Here is a 26,537-nt window from a genome sequence, read left to right as displayed (position 1 = left end):
GGAAATTCCTTTGAATAAACGCATCTGCCAAATGGATAAATCTAAATCTAATCTAAGACGGTTAAACCCAGTTACTCCACGGCGATTGAAACTGGGAAAAGTGTATTGTATTTTGAATAACAACATCATTTAAAAGTATGATGAGCAATTAAAAAAAGTATTAAGTCATTAATAAAAAAGTCAGGACGTAAATCTATTACCAAATCTAATTACGGCATCAGCACAACACTAGCTGTTCATTTTTCTACATTCAGGATTCATTTACAATAACACAAGGAAATGCATTTACTTCCTCATTCAACAGTAATGAATGCTTTAAAAAAAATAAAAAACTTTCAGACTTAGCTAGAATTAAATGTAGCCCATGCTCAGTGTCTAATGTTTATGCTGATGCATCTATTCTAATACCATACAATATATATTTCACTGAAACATAGAGGGACTATGTGTGTATACATAGCATGTGCTCTTCTTTTTGTGACCACATTCACTTCAAGTAGCATCTTCAGTCAGACTTAAGCTGATTAGATTGCAGCAAAGTACAGCTATGAAGAGAAACAGCATGGTTGGTCCTCGCAAAATAGCAAAACACAGCACTGTGATTTACTCTACTGGAAGGAGGAATAGAGATAGAGAAAGAGAGAGCAAATAAGATAAGGAACACCGGAGAGCCAAAGTTTGCAATCGGAGCTCTGAGCTTTGCCAATTATAAGACTTTAAACTCAGTTACTTGCCATTCAGCAGACACTTTTCATCTAAAGCAATTTACAGTACAATTTATAGTACAGTAACTGCAGAGTCAGTCGTTCTGGGACAGCCCAGGATGAAGTGCCTTGCTTAAGGGAACAATGGTGATTAGACAGAATTGGGATCTCTGTAACCTCCCAGTTCCTGGATCACTCCCAGATGGAACTAAACTGGCAAATCTTAGTCTTAACAATAAAGTTGGGAAATTAACATCCACACCAGCTAAATGCAGCAACTTTTTTTCTCTTTATTTCCAAAATAGTGGGTAATTTTGTCTCATCTACCATCTATTGTCATGTAAAACTACACTGACCATTTTTGGGGCATTAAGCATTTTAAGTACACTATAGGGAGAAAAATAAAACGAAAATTATCCTTTTAAACTAATACAACAGTTGATACAAGTGCAACCACAGACATGCATAAAAGTAAATCCAAGATGGCAAACAAACCTAGAGAATGGTAGCTATAAATAAACTTATATTTTGTTCAAAACTTAAAAGTACTGGCATTGTTTCATTTAACAGAGATGATTTACCAACTACTTGTGTGTGCTATGTAGTTTTATGCTAGCCTAGTAAGAATCTAGATTAGCAATAAACTAACTCTAAATTGGGAACTGGATTTGTTTGGTGCACCTAGAATTTGTTATTTTACCCAATAGTGTATACAGTATAGCAACATGATAATGTTAAACTGGACCTGAATATGGTGTAACTAGAAATGTATTATTTTACCCAATACTTGCGTAACCCTTCGTGGACCTATGCTTGTAAGAATCTATATTATAAACATGCTAACATTAAACTGAAGCTGAATTTGTTTGGTTTAACTAGAAATGGATTATTGTATACTTTCATATGCTGTGTAGTTTATGCTTGTAAGAATCTATAATAATAATAATAATAAGTTTAATTTATATAGCGCCTTTCCCAAGCTCAAGGACGCTTCACAATGACAGTAAATAACAAGCAGTTTACAAATAAACGGACAATGGACATTTGCCCAGTCCAAGTAGTGAGCGATTGCAGTTGCAAATCACATTACATATGCAATACAAACATAAAAACAGAGGCAACAAACATTAATTACAGACAGCATGGTGGGCAGTTGGAGTAAAGATGCAGTAGATTATTGGTACCCAAGTTAACATTGTGACTGTGTTATGTCGAATTAACATTTTCATGGCTGATAATACTGATTAAACAAATGTGTTTTGAGTTTATGCTTAAATTCATACAACGTGGTTGTTGTCCTGAGAGCCAACGGAAGAGAGTTCCATAGCTTAGGGGCTATAACAGAGAAAGACCTGCCACCCATAGACGACAGACGAAATCTCCGCTCACATAGGAGTTCACAGCCAGAAGATCGGAGAGTTTGAGGGGGAATATAAGGAGAAAGTAAGTCAGAGAGATAGGCTGGAGCAAGACCATTGAGTGACTTGAAGGTAAGCAGAAGAATTTTATAAGTGATTTGGGATGACACGGGTAGCCAGTGCAGTTTAAACAGAATTGGAGTGATATGGGCAGTTTTTTTAGTGTAAGTTAGTAGTCTTGCGGCAGAGTTTTGATACTAACTATACTATACTATACTAACAACATGTTAATGCAAAACTGGAGCTGAATTGCAGTAATAAGTTGGCATTATTTTTTTTAAATGTATCCAATACTTGCATATGCTATGTAGTTTTTTGCTTCTAAGAATCTATATTAGAAACATTATAATGTTAAACTGGAGATGGTTACTTACGAAGGTCCATGATGGTTAGGATATTGCCTTATACACTATGTATGCAGTGCACAAGACACAGCTCGGGTTTTCAAACAGGAGTAAACATTGGAATCTACATACGTGTAAACAAAAGAATGTCGGCTGATGCATCAGCACAAGCAATAAAAAGAGAGCGCAAGAGGATGCAGCGGGAGTTTGAGACCAAGCTAGCCAAATGGGCAGTCTGCGTATGTGCTCTTGAACTACGTTCTGCCTTCTTCACAGCGCGAGACCAAAGGGACTGCTTTGAATTGCAGAAAGGTCAGCCAGAAAGATTGAACAATCTCCAAGAGAACTGCATATACAGCGCCTGCAATCTCCACCGCACACAGCTGGGGCTTTGGATCAATTCACCTTTGCCTGTTGTTCTTGTTCCTGTTGTCTGCAGATAAATGAGGGTTTGCACACTTCAAGAGTATTGTCACACCAAACTATTCCATCTAAATAAGTCAACTTTAGATCAAAAAGATTTTTTTTTTTTTTTGGTGAAATTGCATTGCTCATGAGAGAAAACAAAAGCCAAAGACAGCAGCTATGCACTGAATGAAGGAAACCTGTAGAAGTGCATCAGCTTCTAAGAATCAGACATGCAAAGATGAATGGCCAATTTCTTAACACTGATTTGTATTTGTGCCAATCCATTCCATTCCAAATCAATGCCTGAGACTTTATAAAAACCCACTCTGGTGAAATGCTTCTCCACTTTTCAATCGCTCAAAAGCACAATCGTGTTGAATTCCCACAGAAGCTAATTTAAGAGCTTTGGTTAGTTCTCTGAAACACGCTGAGCCTGGGTTCGGGTTCTGCATCCTTTTGCCAGCATCCTTTTGCCTGACTTTGAAGGTGGAGGGTATAGGGCAAAAGACAACAATAAAAACAACTCAATAGAGAGCAATCTGCCCAATCTTTGCCCTCCAAAACAAGACTTTATGTATACACAGTCACTCTTTATGAAGCATGTGTGGCTTTTCATTAGAAATATCTTAGTGCTCTTAAAACTGCCTCATTTTAATGGAGATAAACTTTTGCTACCTTCATGCTTTTTGGAAAAGCTGCATTACAATGCTTTTTTTTTTTTTTTTAGGAAAAAAGAGCAAAAAAAAAAAGAAGCTTTTGTGGACAGTCTGCATGCTATTGAAAAATGAAAGTTCTGCTATTATTCTCTCACCCTCATGACATTCTGAACCCATTTTCTGTTAATTTCCTCATGGAAAACCAGCGAGTATTTGAAGAATCTTTGCACAGCTTTATTTCTTTGGGGTGAACTATTCCTTTAACCACAGGCATCTGCTAAGCATATTTTATAACCTGCACTTAAGCATCAAGCAATCAATCAATCAATAATCAAAGTGTAGAATATAATACAAGTTCTTAAGAATTTGCTTTCTGATTTTTAGAGTGTCAGAAAAACTTGCTGAAACTTTCACGGCTGGACATGACCAAAAATCTATGCAGGCGGACATGCTAAATGAAGAACTGGTGAGAGTATGACTCACAGGTCCAACTTTTCTGAGGCGAACTCAAATAGACTGCGGTTTATTCATCTCCTATGTATTGTTTTAACAAGGAAGACTATTTATCAACTCGTGTCAGGAAAGAATCACTGAAGTGAATCTCTACACCAAAAGAAATCAATCACTGACAAAAAAAAAAAAAAAAAAAAAGTATTATAATATAATGAAATATTTGCGATTTCACACAGCATTCACATTAAAGGTGATAAATTGGCTCCAGAACTTCCGGGTTATCCTGTGTCAGCCAATCAACTATCAGTAAACTTTCTCTAGGTACTATAGGGCCTTTTCAGTGACTAAACCTTGACCCCTTGTTTTGAACATTTATGGACTACCTAAACCCATTCCTGACTCTTCATTCACCTTCTTTCTCTTTTTATTTGTAGTATTGTTTCTATAAGATCCTCTCTAGGGTGTGCTTCCATTAATTCTTCAAACGGTTCAGAGTCATCTGCCACGTTTGTGGTCAGGATGAAAGATAGTGAGCAAAGCAGATATCTGTATTAAATTCTGTGCAGGTTTCCCCCTCTTCCTTGCCTTTCTGTCTTCATTAAACTGCAAAGCTCTTCAACTTCAGTTCAAAAGTACACCTGGCTCGAAGGAAAAGGCAGAACGGGACACTGAGCTTACGCTTTCAAAATGCCCCCAAAAGTGCATTTAAATACAGCATCCTCCCTTAGGGGACAGGAAACAGTATTATTTCTTTACTGGATTGTGAGCATCAATGTCGCATGAACGTTTTAATCTATGAAGAGAAATACATTTCATGGATGATCGGTGAACTCATTTCGTGAAGATCCATGAAAGAGAGCTTAGATTAGCGGGCTAGAAGTTATGACCCGAATACCGTTAAATGAATGACTTCGCTGAAGATCCGTTATGAGGGACCTCCACTCATTTTCACTCCGGGGAACTTCTCGACGTCTAGCTGGTTGTTCAAAAGGAGAACACGTTGTCTGCTCTGTGGTATAAATTGCACCCGTGACGTTTCGAAGAGATTATATTCTTAATCATTTGCAGTTTCATTGTGGATTTGTTCATTCATTCTGCATGAAATGAATTAGGCGCATAATTCAAAGCAGGGAAAAAGTCCGACTTTTGAGTAGAAGCTGAAATAAGACAAGACTTTTACTTACCTAAGAGGGAAATAGTACTTTGACAATGTAAATAGTCAATCTGTAAATCTACCTTGTACTAGCAAGCACACTTTCTTGACGTGCCACATAACAAACTAACAACTCCTGTTCTGCTATATTTCTATATTTAAACCAAGCTCATCTATAGTGTGGCAGGACGAGGCAGAGGGCCGTGAGAGAACGGTGCAAGGCCCGTGGCGTGATTGATGAGCGACACCTGCGCGACGCACCGGTCTCGTATCTCTCACGGAGGAGCGGAAGCATAAAGGAGGAGCGACGACAGTGAAGAACGAGAGAGGACAGGCCTGGACTTGTGTTGTGTTTGTTTTATTATATGTGACAGCAGTCGTCCGTGAGGGGCTGCTGTCTTTTACTTTCGTTTTGTATTTGTTTATTTTATTATTAAATTGTGTGTTGAATGTTCGCCGGTTCCCGCCTCCTTCTTACCACAACATCTAACTGCGTTACAAAGCAGGGGGAAAAGTTTTTTTTGTTTTGTTTTTTGTAATGCTTATATACAATATAAGTGAACAAATGTTTGATATATTAAACCATTTGTGTATCATCAATTACATTTATTAGTACATTAATAGACCTTTTTTGGAAGAAAACCATTCATTCTAAAACACGTCATTTTGCCCCCCTTTATGCATACATGTAGGTTTTTTTGTTCTAGGTTTAAACAGATTTGCTAAAATCAGATCTCCAAGCATTTATCAGGACCACATCTTCTAAATGTCCTTGTCCTGGCTAATAAGCTCCAATCTTTCAACATAAAGTTCAGTGTCATCCATGTGCTACTAATAGGCTAAATGAAAAGGGCAGTGCAATGTGCATTCAGATTTAACAATGTACACACAATAGCCCTTCTTACAGTCAGTTATTTAGGATACAGGTAAAAACCAAGTAAAAACCAAGGACCAAGAACAATGTGACAGCATGTGTTTAGGGAATTAGGCTGTTCTTTCACCTCAAAGATAGATACAAAAACCTCAGATAGACCGCCTGAAAGAGGGAGCACACTCTTAATCCTACAGCTGAGCGCATGGCTGCAAAAAGTGAAGAAAAGTGTGCAATACTGTGGGAAGAGGAAGTCAAAGTCCTCAACGTCCCCATCACGGTGGCTCAAATACATCTAAAGGGCAGGATTATAGGAAGGAAGGAGAGAGATTGCGAAAATCCCTTCTCTGTCCTTGATAACTCCATGAGAATGCATGGAGAATCAGCTCCTTCCTTATTGGGATTCCAGAGTCAAGGGCATGAGCGAAAACCGAACAAAGTACAGATGGTGATCAGTCCAGTCAGTGCGAACCAAAATGGCAATTAGGCAAGACTCTAAAAAAAATGAATTGGATTTAATGAAACTGATTGTTCTCTAAAATGTGCCAGCAAATAATGGGAACAAAATGTACAAAAGATATGGACAGCAGGACAGATAAACAAAGTCATTTTTGTCAAAAAAGATTGCATTAATTGCCCACATAGTAAGAAATAAAACAAAAAAACACTTGTTTGTGTTTATATATATATATATATATATATATATATATATATATATATATATATATATATATATATATATATATATATGTATATATAAATTATTATTCTTTTTTTTTTCAATGTAGTAAACTGGCTTGGTAGCTCACCTGGTAGAGCGCTAGGATATAATTTCTGTGAAACAGCTTGACAAAAGACCACAAATCCATGTAAAAAGAAGGTAAAATGGCCTGGTTGCTTCAGCAAATGCGTCTTTATTTCACATTTTCATTCTTTAACACTATCGACTGGGTTTAAGTTTGGGTTTAGTATAGGGGGTATGTTATTTTTAAACACTATAAAACAATAAGATTTCAGCACCACTTACCAGACATTTAATTTCCAAATTGCCATGATAGGTGCATGAACCAATGTAATAAAATGCTAACACAGTCACATTTCTTGGTTTCGGAGAAAACTGAACATGCTTTTTAGCACCACTCACTGGTCATTTAACTTTGTCACTGCCGGGAAATGTGCAAGAAGCAATGTTATATCATTTTTGCAAAAATGTCACCACAGGTACATTTTTTTATTAGCCTGGATTGACAAAAAACATCCTCTAATCAGTTAGAAAAGACATAAAAGCAGTGGGCAGCATTGTAAGTGTGTCGATTTCTACCTGTTTTTATTAAACACATTTTAAGGCACTTAAAGGCACTTTAAGGTACACATGACTACACTTTCAGCATATAAATCAGTTTAAATTTTGCATATAAAATGCAATGTATCCATGCAAAACCTAGTATCTCATTTCTATCAGAATGAAGATAAGGCAGCTACCTATAAAAGTAGATTTAAAAGACAGCTATCTATTTAGGTAGAAAGTTAGCTAGCTTCCGGAGCAGAACCATAGTACATTTTGAAGGCAGAAGAGTCAGAACACTAGACCCGTCTAATATGCTGCCCAAACAGAGATGCCATCCTCTCATGCAGACATTTAAAGGACACTTGTCTTTTGATCTGAGATTCCTACAAAGCAAAGTGAAGTCTTGATGTTTCATCTGACATATGATCTGCTCTCTGCTCTCTTCATCTCTGACTTTGTAACCTGAGCGTTTAATGTTAGCATCCTGCATACAGATTAAAGCTATCCTACATGGAATATGAAACAAACAAATCCATGAAGACACCTCGTAAAAATATGCTCACTAATGAAGCATCAGGTTTTCTTTGCCTCTTTCTTTCTGTTCAACCCACATGTTCTTTCACTAAGAGGAAAGATTGCCAAGCAACTCTATGAAGCAAACTCATTACCTGAATATGGTCCAGACAACCATTATGCTAGAGGTGGGTAGGATCTAAATCTTAACAGTATCTGACATTGTTTTATATTATCCCTGGAAACCCTGAAAAGGTTGATATATCACATTAACTTATGTCGTAGTCATTTCTTGACACTTCACAACTTTTTTTGTCACAATTACAATATAAATGGTTGGTTGACACATTCTATAGCCTACATTAGAGGTCACGTGACAAATGCCCCATTATTTTTAATTTGCAAACATCATAAATGTGATCTCAATGGCTAAGGATTGAATTTGCTACATATTTAAACCACTTTTGTTACATGCCAAGTCAAATCACCTTTATGTATACTGTATAGTGCTTTATACAATACAGATTGTTTCAAAGCAGCTTTAGAATAATGAAAAGGAAAATAATTATGAATGATGCAAAACAGAATTAAATTCTGCTGTAAAGCAGCTCTAAGAAAAACATTAGTGACATCAATGACAATAGTGGATATCATATCAAATATTCAGAACAATATTTCAGGGTCACATTTATATCATAAACAGCTGTATCAATACTTAAGTGTAAAATGCTGCTACTCTAAAACAGACCATGCAAATGAAATTTTAATACCAATGGATGTGTGCTAAAAATAACGTTACGTAGATACAGAATTATTCAGTAAAAGACCATTTTTGCTTTTTTCAGAGTATGCGAGACAAAGCAGCAGTTCTGTAGAGACTTATGGCATTTTACTTCTTACTCAACTATTAAATCAAGCCCTAGTGTAACTTGTGATTGGGAAATGCAAAGACTGGACCTCTGAACATTTTGAATACCACTGGAATATACGATCATGTCGACAAGCCCTATATCGAGCGTACACAACCACCAGCATCTAAATCCAGCCTTACCCAAGTGAACTATCTGACAACAAACACAGCTGAAGAGGGGGATCAGCTGCAAGATCAATGTGCATGCAGCTCTCAGGTTAGCAGTAGGAAGCTAATCTCCGTAAAAACGGATGAAGGACGGCAACAAATTGTTTAGTTAAACTCCGCTATCACCAGGAGAAAGCAATCATAAGACCCTGCCAGTCAATTCCAGAGAGATATTATCAAGACAGACATCATAAATCAGCTGTTGGAAGCGAAAGGGAAAGTAGAAACAACGGTTAAGTATCAGATAGCCAGGAAGGAATGACTTGGAAGAGAGCGGAAAATTTATGAGAGAGGAAGAGGAATGTATAAAGTATAAAAGTATAAAAAGAGAGTTATAAGGATAAACAGATGAAAAATGAAAGATGTATGAGAGAGAGCGATATAAATGCTATGGTTACAAGGTACAATAGCTTTAAAACCACCTGCCTGCCTGGTTTCAATCAATGCTATCATCAAGGCCACAGAAAAGAGTCTCCAAACTCCAATCAAATACCTGTTCTGAGGGACAAATGTCGACCATGTCAATAAACAGAGCATTAAAGCAAGCGCAGAGGAGTGAGACTAGCAGAGCAGATAAACATACTTCAAATAAACAAATGTAATTCTAAGCTTTAAGATAAGATTAATAAGATACACAATTCTCAATCAGCGAATACATTTACATGTCACGCTGCTAGTTTTCCGCATTAAAGACCAACCGTGAGTGAGACTGTTAGCGCTGATGGAATCTAATGCTCGATGGAATCAGCTCAGCATATCTGAAGTGAATGAATTTACATTTCATCAAAAAGATTGTCAAACGGAGGAGAACGAAACGGATAAACATCCACCCACTCTTCCCTGGATACAAAGCGTGTGCTGTGTTATTTGAAGAGAGTGCAAGAAAAGTTTCTGGGTTAGAGTTCGTTGAGGTTGAGGTCAAGGCCACGCCACGCTCCTGTACGATCCTATATGAAACTATAGTAACTCAGGTGTCCGCTCCTCCATTGAGTTGGTCTAATCTAAGCTAAAGCACTGAGCTGTGTGGAGTAGAACCTGGAAATCCTTCTATGAATCGCAGATTGTTTGGATTAAGATTCAAAAGCAACTGAGAATCGGTACACGAAATTCTGCCGAAAGCTTTAAAGGCTGTATGAAACGCAAGAGATGTTGAGGTCCTATATCTACAATTCAGGATGACAAAAAAATGTTCTGCAGCAAAGCAAGAAGGTATTGTTTTACAATCGGATTGTCACAGAAGGCTGTCTCCATAAGCTTTGAATATGTCTGGTGGGTGGAGGTGTTGAGAGGGTGTAAACCACTCCAGTTAGAATTGGATCTGTAAAAATGAGAAAAGTTACTGGTATGGATGGGAGTAAAACGTGCAAACTATGCTATTTATTGCCCACTGGCAATTGATACCAAGCTAAACTAGCAAATTTACTAATATATTCTACTAATGATTGAGCTTGAGGTTAAAGGAATAGTTCAATGAAGTTCAATATAGTTCAGTGAATTTCTTTCTTCTGCTGAACACAAAAGAAGATATTTTGAAGAATGTTGGTAACCAAACAGTTGAAATGACATCATTTACTCACCCTCAAGTTGTTTCAAACCTGTATGAATTTCTTTCATAAAGGTTTGAAACAACTTGAGGGTGAGTAAATGATGACAGAATATTCATATTGAAGTGAACTATTCCTTTAAAAATTTTCCCAAACAGCAATGAGATAAATGTGAGAGCAAATTGAGACTTTTATTTGTGCTTCTAAGATTTTTATCCTAAGAAAAAGAATCTCATTTAAGTCTCTTCTAGAGTTTCAGAGGGGATCTTAACATCTCAAATGGCATTCGGATTTGCCAAGATACTAAAGTCTGCAATTTAAAGTCAAAGATTCTAGTATGATATCGAACACTTCTCATCAAATTCTTGCAAGTCAAATGATCTGAGCAATAGGGTATCCACATTAATCCACATAATTTGATGCATTAATATGTAAACAAGATCCACAGCCATTAATATCTTCAAGTGTAAGTTTTAAATAATGCTACAGCTTTTGAGGTACATCTCATCGTTTAAAGCCACCTGCTTGCCTTATTCCATTTCCCCTGGGAAGCTGTCCAGATTCTTCACCAATGACTTTCAATATGTGTCTCTTTACAAGAAAGGATATGCAAAAATATCACCTGATGTTACCCAAACCCAATAATGTACAGCAGAGATATAATGAAATACATAAAACATTTTGCGGTTTTCATCAAGAGCTTGTTCTCAGAATGCTCAGATCTAATTTCAGAATAGCATTCAGACTTAAATAAAACTACATTATTCAAAATTTCTTTGCTTTTACAATCTCACTGTAATTTACATAATGGTCTTTGGAGGACAGCTAACATCATTCAATGAAAAGGATTCACATAGAAAATCCAAGAGAGCAAACATCAAACAAGCACTAGAGGACGGTGACAAAAAAAAATAAAAAAAAATTGGTGTACCTTCTGGAAATGGTACTGCATATATGGAATCTCATTGACTGTCAATCATATTTCAAAAGTGCTTTTGAACTGCAAGGCCATTTTTTCTCCTAAAAGCAACTCTGGGCTTCTCATATTGGTAGCTTAGCAGAAGAAAAAGTGCTTTCCTTAATTCATTACATGCTTAAAAATCCTCCCTGAGATCCCATACATAAATTCACCAGCTCACCTTGGACCTGAATAATAATGTTTGTGTATTACAGTTATGGATGAACAAAATAAAGTCTGACTCATTTTAGTAAAATGATTCAATTGGAGAGTTATAATATATATATAATATAACTATAATGAAATATAAATATAAAATATAAATATAAATTCCTTGTTAAATAGACATCCTTGTTGATGCATACACTTTGTGATTCTATCAGAAGCTGTGTGCTCTATTCCACTGTCAACCTCGCAATAACACTTTGCCAACAACTGTGCCACAGCTGCTCCGAAACTCCTTATGATTTAACATAATCAAAATGCACTTTCACAATCACCAGCTGGAAACCTTTCAGATTTAAAAAAAATTTCAGGACACTAGGCCTAATTCAATGCCATGCGAATCTAAACTGCTTCGTCTGCCTTTGTACACTTGATACAGTGTGAGCTAGAGAGCAAGGCCTGACCACATCTGAGTTGATGCTGGAATAATGGAATCAAGCAGGAAATATGTATCTCTAATAAAGCACTTGAAGCCTGTCAGGGAGCACAGACAGCAGATTACAGCATGCAAGGAATAACAAGTGAAAGTGCAGCTAGAAAAGAGTTTTGGTTTGTGATTTTTTTTCCATTCCTTTTACTTTGGTTGTACTTCCTAGACTGTTGACAAATTCTTGCCCGTTTGAAGGTTATATAAGCCTTGTTTAGTTTAAATGCATTGACATTGTTTAAGAAAAACTACATATTTAAAGAGATTTAGGCTAGGTGTTCAGAGTGGTGGCTATACAGTAGGTGTTGCTAGGTTTCTCTAAGGTGATTCTAGGTAGTTTCTAGGGTTATGTGGGTTGTTGTTAGAACATTGATAAGTTGTGGGTTCTTCAGCAGAAGAATATAAGAATTTTTTTTTTCTTACCCCAAATTTGTGAATGGTAGTGTACCAGGGTTTCAAGTAGCAAACATAGTTTTTAACATTGGTAATAACAAGAAATGTTTCTTGAGCACCAAATCAGCATATTAGAATGATTTCTGAAGGATCATGTGACAATGAAGAGTAATAATACTGAAAATTCAGCTTCACATCACAGGAATTTAAAAATATTATATATATATATATAAATACAGAATATATATATATATAGATATATAGAAAACAGTTTTATAATTATTCACAATATAACAGTTTTTACAGTATTTTTCCATCAAATAAAGCCTTTCACAGAATCATGAAAACCTAACAAAACTACTAAAAATTTCGAAAAGTAAAAAAAACAAAAAAAAAACCAAGAACATATACAGAGCGAGAAAAGAGGAGGCGTGTTCCGGTGCAAATGTCCCCTGGTGCTATTTTGCAGTTCCAGAAAACAATTCCGCCACAGACCAGGACCGAGTTATTCAGATGCTATTTTAAGGGCGCATGCTTGGCCATAATGTAGCGTGTGATCAACGCGCATACACTTTGCTTCTCTCATCTACACAGACGCAGCAGTTCCCATTTTTGCAAACCATACATAATTACAAGGAAAAATATTCCACAAAAGGGAAACATTGTGGTGTCCATGAAGATGTGAAAAAAATAGCCATAAATCTAGCTTACACATTTACCCAAATTATTATACGCCTGTTTAACCGAAGCTAATTTGGGTGGGTTTCTCCCATCCCCATTCAATGTCACTTCTCTGTCTTTTATGGCCCTGACGAGAACGTCGGTCTCCTCGGCTGTGAACCGCTCCTGGCGTGTGCCTGGCAAATCCACCGTTATAACAGCAATCCGCTATGGAACAAGCACGCCTTGTTCCTTGTTCTAAAGGGAATGTGAGATGACGCTCTGATTGGTTTATTTCACGTTCCGCCCAAACCACACCTATGAGTAATGTAGCTACTTCAGACCAACCCATTTTAGATTTGCGAGATCCGCAGATCCGCCCACAAAGTTACTTGCGTTTCGCGTTTGATACTTGCGTTTCAGATCGCTAAAATAGGGCCCTGTGTATGTAGGTGTAAAATATTGATTGCTATATGAGAGTGTGTAACAGCAGGGCTCCTGGATTCTAGACACAAGTCGTGCTCAGTGTTGTGATAAAAGGAAATGCTGTTCTCTGTACAGACCAACACAAGCCCTTTTGCACAGACCATCAATCCTCTCAGAAAAATATCCTCCAAATCAACTGGAGAAACAATCCCACTTCTCTCTCCACAAACACGGTCACACGAGGGGATTTGGAAAGATAAAAAGCTTTTGTTTCCATTCTTTTCGTTCACTTCCTCCCATAATCTATGGAGAAAGAGAGAAAGCTTTGTTTTTCCTCTCTGTGCAGTAATATTTAACAAACCTTGAACTGCAGGTAAGGAATGACACTTGCTAACAAATCATAAAGCTCTAGACGTTTCAATAAAGCATTACTTCTTTAGAACAGGGTCAATGAACTATCACATTTCTGAGGAACTCATTAAAACCAAGATGCTTCAGAAAAGTACTTGCACTAACAACATGAACAAGGCCAACATCATCTACACACGCAATTAACTTAAAAAAAAAAAAAAAATAGTTGTTCTCTTCAATCTGTTAACTCACTTCACCTTTAAAGCATATTATTAATTGTAGTTTTTAGCTCATTGAACAACACATTTAACAGGCATAATCAAGCAAAGCAAGACTATCAAACAGCTCTAGAGTACTTTTTTAATGGTTCATTAGAGGTTTTTCAATAGATACTTATTATTTGATCAAAATTCACAAAAGAGTGAAGCTGAGCTCAGGGCCCTTTGTGTAGATTAATTTAGTCTTGATCGTAGACATATTTCCATAGAAAGAACAGATCTATGAGTATGAGGAACAATTTTGGAGTAAGATTTCTGTGTATTTTTTACCAAAAGAGATTCAAGATTCATTAAGATAATTTTTATTTTATTTTTTTTAATTGCACTCTTTTGCCAGCCAGAGTTAGTGTGATGAATTACAAACTCTAAGAGGAAAAACACTGATGGAAAGACTTTGGTTTGAGGACATGAGTGACAGGTTGGTTGAATCTGTAATCTTCTGGTCTGGCCTGTTAAAGAGTCCATGAAATCAAGTTTCGTTTCTTATGGTCATTGTCTTTCAGCTTTAAGGTTATCTACAGTATATGCTAGTGAAATTGTAGTCATTGACAAGGATTGAAGTTTTTAGAAGATATCTGTCATGTAAAGTTGAGAAGGAAGATAAAGGAGTTCAGGAAACAGATAGCTTAAAGATACTTATTTCATTTAACACAATAAAACAAAGAAGGCTAATCTAAACAAGGAGGAAACGAAAGAAAGGAAAAAAAGAAGCAGCAATGCAACAGCTTACATGCATAGGGTAAGACAACACCGAACAAAGAACTGAACAAACTGAGGGCTTAAATACAAGAGGTAATGAGCAACTCAACAAGAACCAGGTGTGTAACATAATCTGCAACATATGAAAACAAGGAAGGTAAACTAATAAATAACCAGAACATTGACAAAGAAAACCATGACTAGAAATTAAACAGAAGACAAGGAAACTAAACATGACTAGGCTGTGATAACATTTTAAAAATCACCATTTGTGTTGTTGAATAAGATGAATCCCTTAAATGAGCCAATTCTATATAGACTGTATAATGTATAATGTTAGTTAAGGTTTCTTGCATCAAAAGTACTTAAACTGAAAATGAAAAAAATACCATTAGATTAGTAACCTTAAAGGAATCTTAAATGCATTATCTGTTAAGCATCGAATTCCCGCCCCCCTCCCCCCCTGTTATTAATAAATATGTTGACTTTAGCAGAATCAAATCATATTTTTTTATAAAAAAGATTTAGTGCACATGTATCATCCATGTGGCCATCCCACAAAGGTGCAGTATAACTGCTTACATTGGGATCTTAAATCCACAGGGCATTGCTCAATCTGTGAGTCACAAATCCCTGGTGTCCAGTCCAGTCCACACCCTGATGGGCCAGTTTCTCCTCTTCCGTCAATGGAGTCACGACCTTGACTCGGTGCCAGTCTACACCAAATGGCCGCATTTTAAATCACTTTAAAAATTCAGCATTTCAACAGCCCGAGCTCATCGTCTGGCGTTAAGCTTCTGCTTTCTGCAACATGATTTAAGCAGCACCTCAGCTGAATATGCTGAACTATTGTTTGAAATAGAGACAGCCATAAATCAAAACGCCTGCATACATTTACCTCAGGACAGAGATACTGTAGTGAAATGGGGGGAAAGAAGAGCCAGAAAAACTGCACAAACACCAGAAATCAAGTACTACAACAAGCCTCTTAGTCCTCTGGCCTCTTCTAAGCAGTTTCCTTAAATAAAAGCGGAATACATTGAGACCAGGGTGCAAAATTCACCAAAAGGCTGTCAAGGCACCGTTTTTGTACACTGAGCTCATGAACACGAACACACTCAGCTAGAGTTTCTCTATTTGGGTGGCTGAATCCCAGACAAAGATGAGCCCCTTAAATGGGACAATTCTACACTTTTGTAGCTTTTTTTTTTTTTTTTTTTTGTCTCATAAGTCAATTTCTAAAGTTAATAAAGGTTTCTTGCACTAAAAGCACTTGCAAATATATAAATAATAAAAAAAATCTGGAGCTCTCACATTTGTCTCTTTTAAAGTTTAGAAGAAACCTCAACAACTTTACAAATTGTGCACTAGGTCAAATATTTAAAAGGGACTACAGTAAAAAACAACCCATACATACAGAGTTTAAGCCTAAATTAAAAGTTATGCAGAAGGTTAACATTATTTATTGCTGACACACAATAGAGATTAGATCTGTACAGTTTATGTGCATAGGGCATATCTTTGAAAACTTCATGTACCCGATGCCTTTATCAAAACTGACTTACAGAACACTGTAAAAAGTGAACAGTTGGATCAACTTAAAAAAATTACTTCAATTGGTAACACCTAAAGAAATTAAGTTTTCTCAACTTAAATTATCACGTTTTTCACGATAAAATGTGATAATTTAAGTTGAGAAAACTTAATTTCTTTAGGTGTTACCAATTGAAGTAATTTTTTTAAGTTGATCCAACTGTTCACTTATTACAGTGAAGTCTTAACCCTGGAGCTTTCTTTGCTGAAAGGTACATTAAATGGCTTACGACTTAATCCTTGACTAAGTTGATTATTGATACATATTATATGGTTGAAATGTTTGAGTTCATACTGAGACATTTGATTTGTAAAGTTGTTAAGATCTCTTCTAGACTTCAGAGGAGACAAACTTGAGACCACCAGAGTATCTAGCTAAGGAGAAAAATCTGAGAACAGAGTTTTTGTCTCAGGAGACATGTGTTAGAAGCAGGAGTCTCCATTTGATTTTAAAGTAACCTCATTTTTGTCTAGGAGAAACATTTGAGATGTTAAAAGAGATCTCATTTTTGATTTTCTTTCCTCTGGGATGAAAGTGTCACACATTAGCTTTGTGTCATACAGATCAGATAAAAATGAAAGCAGTGGAAGGTATTGAAGTTAATTCCTCAGCTTTGACCTTAAATCAGAACTCATCTTTCTTGCAACACTTATTGACTTTAACCAATCTCAAGGAGACAGGCTCATTTCACAGAATACTTTGTTGAGGCACCACTCCAATAAAAACCTGCGTAGGAGTGCATGTGTTCGCTTTAGAATTCAATATATGTCGCTTGTATCCTTAAACGAACCGAACTGACACTCAGTTTGACAATAACCAAACTTATCATGTCTTAAAATGTTACTGCAGAGGTCTTAAAGATCGTATCCCTTGAAATGAAAGACAATTAGTCAAGTGGAAAATATAGAAAGACAGCTAAGTTTGATTGTGTTCTCAGAGGGCATTCATCTGAGACATCACCCTATCAACTGTCTATTTGCTTTGTACAAGAGGTGCCCACTGCACAAAGACATTTGATTCCAGCTTGCATAATAGGAGAGTTTTATTTATTTATTTATTTTTACAAATCACAACATAAACTGACACCAGTTAACCTCAATACCTCTTCCTCTTCATGTAAGTAGCTGGTTTATTTCCAGAGATCCTCCTGAGATCCTAATAGAGTAAGTGAGTGGAGAAACGAAGCCTAATGTTTAGCTGGGATGCCAATTCCAAATAAAGTATTAACGCCATGTTAAGAATCCATTAGCATTCCCATGATTGCTTATGCCATTATGTGACAGAACAATGGGAAAGCTGAGGCGAACAACTTTGAGGAGTTGTCATATTGTGCTGAGGAGTGTGTGTGTGTGAGAGAGAGAGAGAGACAAGGAGGGAAAGAAAGGGAGTGTATAGCAAGGGTCGGGAGATGAAAGCTGAGCTCTAAATTCCACAAAAGCTGTAAATTGGCAGTATCAATCAGTCTCTCACCCAGAGAGCAGATGTTTTTATCCACTTGTTTATCTGAAATCAAACTCTTTCTTTCACAGGCTGCATCTTATGTTCTGAGCTATTACATGCTTCCTGTGCAACACATTGCAAGGAATGGCTGAACAACTATTTGTATTTGTCATTGTAGTGAGTTGAGTGATATCTAGGGCTCTATGATTTCCACAATGTCTAAAACACAGATGAAATTGAGAATTCTCGTCTTAAAAACGGAATGTATTGTATAGCGTGGAATGTCACAGAATTTGGCAAAATTGGATGAATAAATCAAAAGTAGGGGTGCACACTTAATAAAATCACGACTTGGACTAGTGAACATTAAACTACAAAAAATACTATTTAAGTCTGCATGTTATGTGTGAATCTGTCTGAATGAATGGCGCAGTTTCGTGTACTACACATATTCAAGCACACATGACGCTTGTGGTGTATGGACATGAGCTTGATGCACACAGAATCTCAAAGATCTTCACTACAACCCACCAAAATAATTTGGTTTAACTTAAATTTATGATCAGATATATTACTATTCAAGGGTAGAATGCAATTAACAATATTTTTAATAAAGTTGAATAAATGTATGCTAAACGTTCGCCGTTTCCACCTTCTTCACTAAGCCTTGAACGTTGTTTCAAAAGAATTTTGGAAAAATAAAAGGATTTCATGAGGCCCTAGATATCCAATTACAACAGCACTTCCTGACAACCTCGACTAGCCAATTATCCAATTAGCAAAAAATAAAATAAAAAAAATGCACAAACGTAATTAAAACAAAAAAATCCTAATTAAGTCCTTTAGGATAAAGGGTACTCAATGTGTATATATAAAATGCTTCCCTCTGTACACCTTATATGTATTTTTACCTTTTAATTCCTAAATAGCAAAGTATTTAGACAAACTGTGTTTAAATATATTGAAGTGAACAGCAACAGGATTTTTCTGGGCATTTAACCTTATATTACATCTGTGTTCTGCAATCTGTGTTTTTAAACTTTGCTGTGTTTTACAGACCACAAGGACACTAGTCAGTCAACCTTCATGATTCCACATATTACCAGTTGACTATTCCTTCATGATCCCAGATATTACCAATTAACGATTAATACCCTGATCATGAATTAGCTCAGAATGTTCAGAAACCCCCAGGGCAATGGTATTTCTGCAATCACCCCCTTCCAGATCAAAGCAGCCAATTCACATAATAGTCAGACAGACTGTTGGCCTCATATTCTAACTTTTTTCCAACCTAGCTTTGAAAATTCAGCTTCGGGGCATTTAGATCCAGACAACTGGACTGTCTGTCCTCAGAGCTGTGCATGGTAAATGGCATCTCTGTGAGAGGTCAAGGTACATCATTAGATCAAAGCGTGTGTGAGTGAATGCAGAAGAGAAAAAGGACAGATACCTGGATTTGTATTACTATGTCTATGGATGCTAATTTATTTGGTCAAAATAAGCTTACACCAAACAAGTTGGCATCCAAGTTTACAGTCACAAGGTGTTTAGTACAGGACATGATTGTCAATCCCCAAACATTACAGTGTGTGTATGAACTAGAGCCTTCCCCCCACCTCCCATTTTCTCTCACAGAATAAGCAGAGGGGAGCTGTCTATAATCTAATGTATAGAGAGGTCATGCCCGGCATCTGCACTCAGCCATTAAAGCTGCGAAACGAAAAATGCTCCAGGTCTGCTTTTAATGGGAAGTTTTTATGGGAAGACATGATTTTGGTTTATGAGATCTAACACTTCATTCAGGCAACGTATTCCCTGAGAAAAACATAAAACAGTGGTTTAAAAACACATAATTGCTCAGAATATAGAAAATACTGTTTAACGGGAAATGTAATTTTCCATCAGACAATAACAATCTCTGCTTTTTTGAAGGGAAAAAGTCTGTACACCATTGTTCAAAAGTTTGGGGTTGATATTTTTTTATGTATTTATTTGACTGTTTGCTTTCTTATTTAGTTAGATAGTTAGTTTTGTTTAGTTTCAGCCTCTTATGCTCACCAAGGGTGAATGCATTCGATTAAAAATGCAGTAAAAACAGTAATATTGTCAAATATTACAATTTAAATAGCTGATTTCTATTTTTATTATTTTAAAGTTTTATTTACTCCTGTGATGGCAAAGCTGAATTTTCAGCAGCCATTACTCCAGTCATCAGTGTCACATGATGCTTCAGAAATCATTCTGATAGGCTGATTTGATACTCAAGAACATTTTTTTGATGAACAGAAAGTTCAAAAGAAAAGCATTTACTTGAAACAGAAATGTTCTGTAACAATTTAAAAGTCCTGTAACTTTTGATCAATTGAATGCCTCCTTATTGAATAAAACTAATGTATTATACCTATAGCTATATTGCTAATCCAAAACCTTTGAACGGTTCTTTAAGTTGACCTTCTTAGTACATGGTGACTATGCTACCAGTAAAACTTGACTGAATTTGTTTCTCATGATATTCCAATGACAAAAGAAGTCGGCTTTGAAGAGGTTCTAATTTAACATAGCTCTGGTTCGTTTATCATTTTGCTCACTGCATAATTCCCATTGTTCCAGTTGTGTTTTTGATGACTTTACTATTATTTAATCGAGGCAAATAAGTTGTGTTCAAACTTTTGACTGATGGTATGAAAGTCCAAGAAGTTTGCTTGTTTGTTCATTTGCAAACTTTGCTTAGTATTTTAAGCCCAACAAACCCTAGATATACCCTAGACACAAGTAAACAAAGAAAAACCAAGTCTAAAATGAGATTCCTGCTGTAAGCTCTGGACTTCAGGAAACTAAACAATGTAATATCCAGCATCAACCTATATTCAGCCTGCACTGCTCTGACAAAGCCTTTGACAAAACAGTTTTCTACACTGTCCAGCAATCAGCCAATACAAGGAAGACTTCAAACACGCCATTAATGACATTATGATCACCACTGACGTACAGTAAGTTCATTTTTAATACTAAGGGCCCAATCATACAGCTGGCGCAATGCAGCGGCAGGCGCTGTTATAATTTTCTCGTTCTGCACCATGTTGTTTAAATAGCAAATGCATTTGCCCCATTTGTGTGCCCATGGGCATGCTGGTCTGAAAATGAGGTGTGTTCTGGCGCATTGTTGCACGTTGCTATTTTAAGGCATCTGAAACTGAAACCTGGTCTAAAGTCAATGGCGCAATATTTTTTTGGTTATTTAAAGAGCGCGTTAGTAATGTGCGCCTATAGGCGGGTCCACAACATGCATGTACTTTGTCCCGTAGATGGTCTGCTCGCACGCTTTAACCTCGCGCACGAGCAGATCCGTTTCCTCACAAGAGAAGCATTCAATTTTTCCGCTTGCAAATTCCGCCATGTAAATAGCGGATCCACCATGGCTGAGCGCAACTGGCTTTTAAAGGGAATGCCCACTTGGACAATTAACACTTACTCACTTCCATATCAGTTGACCACTAATGTTTAAAGCCAGTTTACAACTATAACGATAATGGCACAGAGAAACAATATTGTAGGAATTTTGTTTTTACAGCTGATGAATAATAAAAACATTTACAGCCAATCAGAATCCATCCTGCTTTAAAGAGCTCGAGCATTTAAAGCAGCAGACGAAAAAACTGCAGCATGCTTATCATAAACAGAACTATATTGTGTGTTGTGTGGACACCATTCTTGGTGTGAACGGGCTTTAACCCAACCCAAAAACATATTGCACAGATAAGGCTAAAATTATCAACAATAACCAAGTTTCAATAGAATTTGTAGGTTAGTCAACCGGACCTGCATATAAGAAATGGCAAGCATTGTGAATCTAACAGGACATTACCTGTGTGACCAGTGGCTCCAACAACCTCTCCACAGTCAGTGTGCGAATCTCAAGACTCTTGGGGTCCCATTTTAGCAAGACTGGGGACGTAGCACTCGTCATGTTTACTGTGGAAAGGAAGGAGATAAGAGAAAAAGAGAGGAGTGAATTTTTGAAAGGATGAAAGAGATGTTAAAAACAGAGAATGACAGTTTAATAGGACGATAAAAGGAAAAGGTGCAGACATCACAGACGCAGTTATCAGTTTCATGCTTCATGACTTTCTTAAAAAAATCAAAGGCCGGTGAGTCTGCCGCACATCTATTATTAAAACAGAAACGCTTCTCCGTTGAAAAGTCTTTAAATGTTGCACATCCATCACGCTAAAATTGAGACTATAAAAGATTCAGATGACACATTATATTACAGGCTAATGACTTCAGAATGAGTCTTAATGTGGGATCCAGACATTGTTTTGCAAGTCAGACTGCATTATCTCACTTTTAAATGAAAAAACACACGGAGAGACTAGAGTGATCAAATTATATATTAACCATAAAGTGATCTAAATTTCTCAAATATTAATTATGAGCCTAACATATAATTGCAAAGTTCTCAAACTTCACAAACTTTTCCTTTAATTTGGTATCTAAGTTTGCTAAAAAAAAAATTACATAACCTTTGATATAATACTTGAAGATGTACACATCCCGTTTTTTATTAAATAATGTTTAATTTAAGGAATTGCTGTAGCCCAACAAAATTTACACTTTCAAAACAACAGAAATATAGCAACATGACCAGAAAATACTGCAGCACTGAAAAGGGTAAAGTATTTAAAAGAGCTAAAGTGCCGTTTACATACTGTTTACATTTATATCTTGCCAAGACAGGCATTTAGAGATTGCCACAGTGTTACTGTGAAGAGTGAGATTGCACTCTTCATGATAACTTATTTAAGTGTGGCCATCAGCCACCCTGCTAGAATCAGCTACTGAAAAATCGATTTTAGAGAACCACTACTCAAAATCTAGAAACCCACCAAACCATGACATCTTAGGTTAGAGAGTATTGACTTTCATTTGGTAGTGGGGATCCTTTAACGTAGGTGTTTTCAATCATATTGTCATTCATGGGAGCACTGGCCTAGATTTCCTCCTGCATCTTTAGATCCTGCATACAGATACTCATTACAAAAAACATATGCGCGTACGAAGCCCTGCTCCAGGCCCTTTGAACACTGGTAATGTAAGCAGGTGGTTCCTGATTAAGGTAGACATCTGAGGTACAGGATCAGGCCTGCGTAGCAGGAGGGAGAAAAGTTTACCTGACTGAGGGGAAACTTAAGAGAAAAAAAGCCTTCAAGCTGCGAGAGAATGTGGAAGAAAGAGTGTGAGAGAGTTTGCGATTTCCCCAGAAGCAACTTTTACACATAGTTTTTCTTTATGTTCTTTATATTTGAGAGTTCCATTTCGCCTCCGTTACAGAATTATTCTGGAATACCAATGCATACCAACGTTCATAAATCGGTGTGTTTGAAGTCATCTTTAGAGTGAATGAATAATTCTTGATCACTTCTGTAAGTTCACTCTCTTTTTTAAGCGTGTGTCCTGCTTTCATGGCTTCATAGATAATTATACTTATGTAAAACAGCATTCGAATGTCAATTATGAAGGAACATTTCAGTGCATGGACTTACTGAATGAGCATTGCATGAGCAGTGTTATTTTAGTATTATTTATATATTATTATTATTATTAATTCGATTTTATTTTTAGATTTTCAGTTTTCATTTAAAAAAATGTATTAATATTTTAATTGTTAGCAATATCATTAGTTTGTTTTTTTTTATTTCTATTTAGCTTTCATTTACATGTATTCCAGTTTTAGTTTAAGTAATTTTAGTACTTCAACAAACTTATTTATTTTCCATTTAGTTTCCAAAGCAACATTTCAAATATTTTATGTTATTTTATTGTATTTCTGCATTATTTCAGATTTATTTCAGTTCTGGAGTAAGTTCAGATGGAAGAACATGAAATATTGTGATGAAGCAATATGTGAAATTACACAAAAGGACCACCTTACATAATTTGAAAAATACTTTAAAGTGAAAATATGATGTATAATGATGTGCTTTTTTTTTTTTCTTTCCTTTTTCTCTTTAGGGGTTTCATAAAGATTGTGTTCAACGATGTGCCAGAAGTGTCACATGATGAAGAACAGATAAACATGTATTATTTTCCCAGTACAGGAAACAAGAACTTTTTTCATTAAATAATGACACAATTGAACAGTCTGGTGTGAGAAGAATCAGCATGAGATCAAACCATCATCCACTGTATGCTCCAGTCACAGTTCCTCACATTCTTTTGTGCTCAAACTGTAATTCATATTTCCTCTTTTCTGATGTAGCTGTCAGTGAATCCTCAAGAGAGGATCCCGACAGTCTCAGTCGCTGTGTCAAACACTCCCTAAAGCACAGTGTCAAACACACACTCCAGAGTCCTACACAACAGACTTAACAGCGATTAAACCACACGTTTGAGACCTCTCCTGCTCAGTTTTGCACCAATTTTACACCTTGAAATTGGTGTAACCAATTCACACTTCACCACTTAAAAATAAAGTGGGTCAGTGGGTCTTTGCAGCAACAAAAACCCTCTTCTTATCAAGAACCATATTTCACTATGCAGGGTTCTATGCGGTTCCTTGAAGATGAAAAAGTCTTTGATGTTATATTATAGACTCTTATGATGACTATTATGGTTTCTGAGTCCTTTGGCGAGTTGCGAACCAAAAATGAATCCAAGGTCTTTTCTGATAAGGTCACAGGCAGTAGAGATGAAAACTATGCTTAATGCCCAAAAAAAAAAAGATAGAGAAAAAAGAAACTAAGCACAGACATAGTTAGGACAGAAAAATAGTTTTTTTAAGGGATAAAACACTTCCCATATTTTGTGTTGCACACTGGTGAACAAAATGATGAGGGAAAAAACATCTTAAATGGTTAGTTCACCCCAAAATGAAAATTTTGTCTGTAATTACTCCCCCCTCATGTCGTTACAAACCCGTAAGACCTTCGTTCATCATCGGAACCACAAATTAAGATATTTTTGATGAAATCTGAGAGCTTTCAGACCCCTCCATAGACAGCAACGCAATGACCACTTTCAAGGCCCAGAAAGGTAGTAAAGACATCGTTAACCCTCTGAGGTCGGCAAACGCGCCGGCGCGTTTTGCTGGATTTTCTTCACATAGTAGCACAATAAACTTAATTTACTCCGTCATTTATGGTCATACAGAAAAAAGAAATATGAAAAAAGAATCTGTGATATGTCTACTTTTGTATGTGTCCACTTACAATCAAATCAAAACATTGTGCTTTTGTAAAATAAAGAAAATAAACGGTGTGCTTTCTGCCTCTCCGTCTCTGTGAACTTTTTTTTCTTGAGCACGTCTATAAACTGAAACAAAACTCAGCGAATACTTGTCACACATTTATGAGCCATATATCTTTATAAACATTTAAGTGTGTACTTTTAAATGATCGGATTCAAACTGAAAACAAATATTCTCTGTTTAAGTAATTTGTATAAAACCAACAAGATGTCCAGTTTCTCAAACCCTTGCTCATTAGTTTTAATTTGACCACGCCCACGCGCGCAAAAGAGATTCACATGCAAATATCCACATTAAGGAACGTGAACGCGCTCATTACCTCAAACACAAAGCACCAAACTTCATAAGTCTCTGCTTTTCGTCGAGTTTGGAAGACACGCCATGAGCTTACATTGGATTTACCTCAGAAGAAGAAGAACGCGATTTGAAGACAAGAAAGATGTAAGGTAAGAAATTCTTAATTATATTAGTTAATGTTATTGTTGCATAAACTTCACATTGCAGTTGACCTGTTGCTAGATATATGGTGAATATTATAATATTTAGACCCGTGTTTACTGTTAAATACTGTGTTTGTGGATATCTGCTCAAACGTAGATATGATAGATAGATAGACCTTTATTGTCCCCTGGGGGAAATTCTTTTTCACAAACACTGTCAGATACAGACAACATGGACAAATACACACACAACACATCTGCAGATGGTGAGGAGCAGGATTAGCGCTTAAAACCGTTAAGAGCAACAATGGCAGAAGGGACAAAGCTTTTACTGAAGCGTGCCCGCTTCCACCTCATATGTATGGTAACCATAATGTTTCATATTTTGGAGCGCGCTGTGCGTTTGAATGTTTCATATTTAAAACGCGCTGTGTGTTTGAAAAGCAAAACGCACCAAACATTAGGCTTCATGTTTTTACTCCAATCTCATTTCATAGCATCATAAGGAATGTAAACATTTTAAGTAACATATGATAATCAATATTTTTTTTCTTTAGCGTAGTTGTTACTGAAGTGCTCCTTTTTAACAATATATAGGCTGCTATAAGTTATTGTTATTATTATTATTTTATGCAGCACTGTGCGTAGCCTATGCCTAAAAGGCACAACAAACCTGGTGTTCATTATATATTGTTGGAAACATTTGTGTGTGTATTCTGTGAATTTTAAAAAGCAATTTTAATCAGAAAAATCTAAAATCTATTCCCAAAATCGTGCAGCCCTATAGTTTCTCTTGATATCAGCATGTTCACAGGTTTTTTTTTTTTGTTGTTGTTGTTGTTGTTGTTGTTTCAGGGACCAGATGCCACTGATGAGTCCTGCTGACTCCAACATTCACATGAGTCTCTGTACATTAACATGGTAAAGTGAAAATCAAACACATTGGAAATTAAAGGTATGTACAATG

The 26,537-nt window shown here is 36.4% G+C and overlaps 1 protein-coding gene across 1 annotated transcript in view; it reads right to left on the bottom strand.

Annotated features, from left to right (window-relative positions):
* Nucleotides 1–26,537, bottom strand: part of ctnna2 (catenin (cadherin-associated protein), alpha 2) — a 477,629-nt gene that overhangs the window by 430,351 nt on the left and 20,741 nt on the right. Inside the window, exon 2 of the mRNA XM_079897968.1 lies at nt 21,750–21,856. Coding sequence (XP_079754094.1) covers nt 21,750–21,851 — 102 coding nt within the window. The 5' untranslated portion in view covers nt 21,852–21,856. The remainder of the gene's footprint in view (nt 1–21,749; nt 21,857–26,537) is intronic.

This window comes from Squalius cephalus (assembly GCF_949319135.1).
Source record: "Squalius cephalus genome assembly, chromosome: 2".
Taxonomy (NCBI): Eukaryota; Metazoa; Chordata; class Actinopteri; order Cypriniformes; family Leuciscidae; genus Squalius; species Squalius cephalus.
This window is presented reverse-complemented; position numbering and strand designations above follow the sequence as displayed.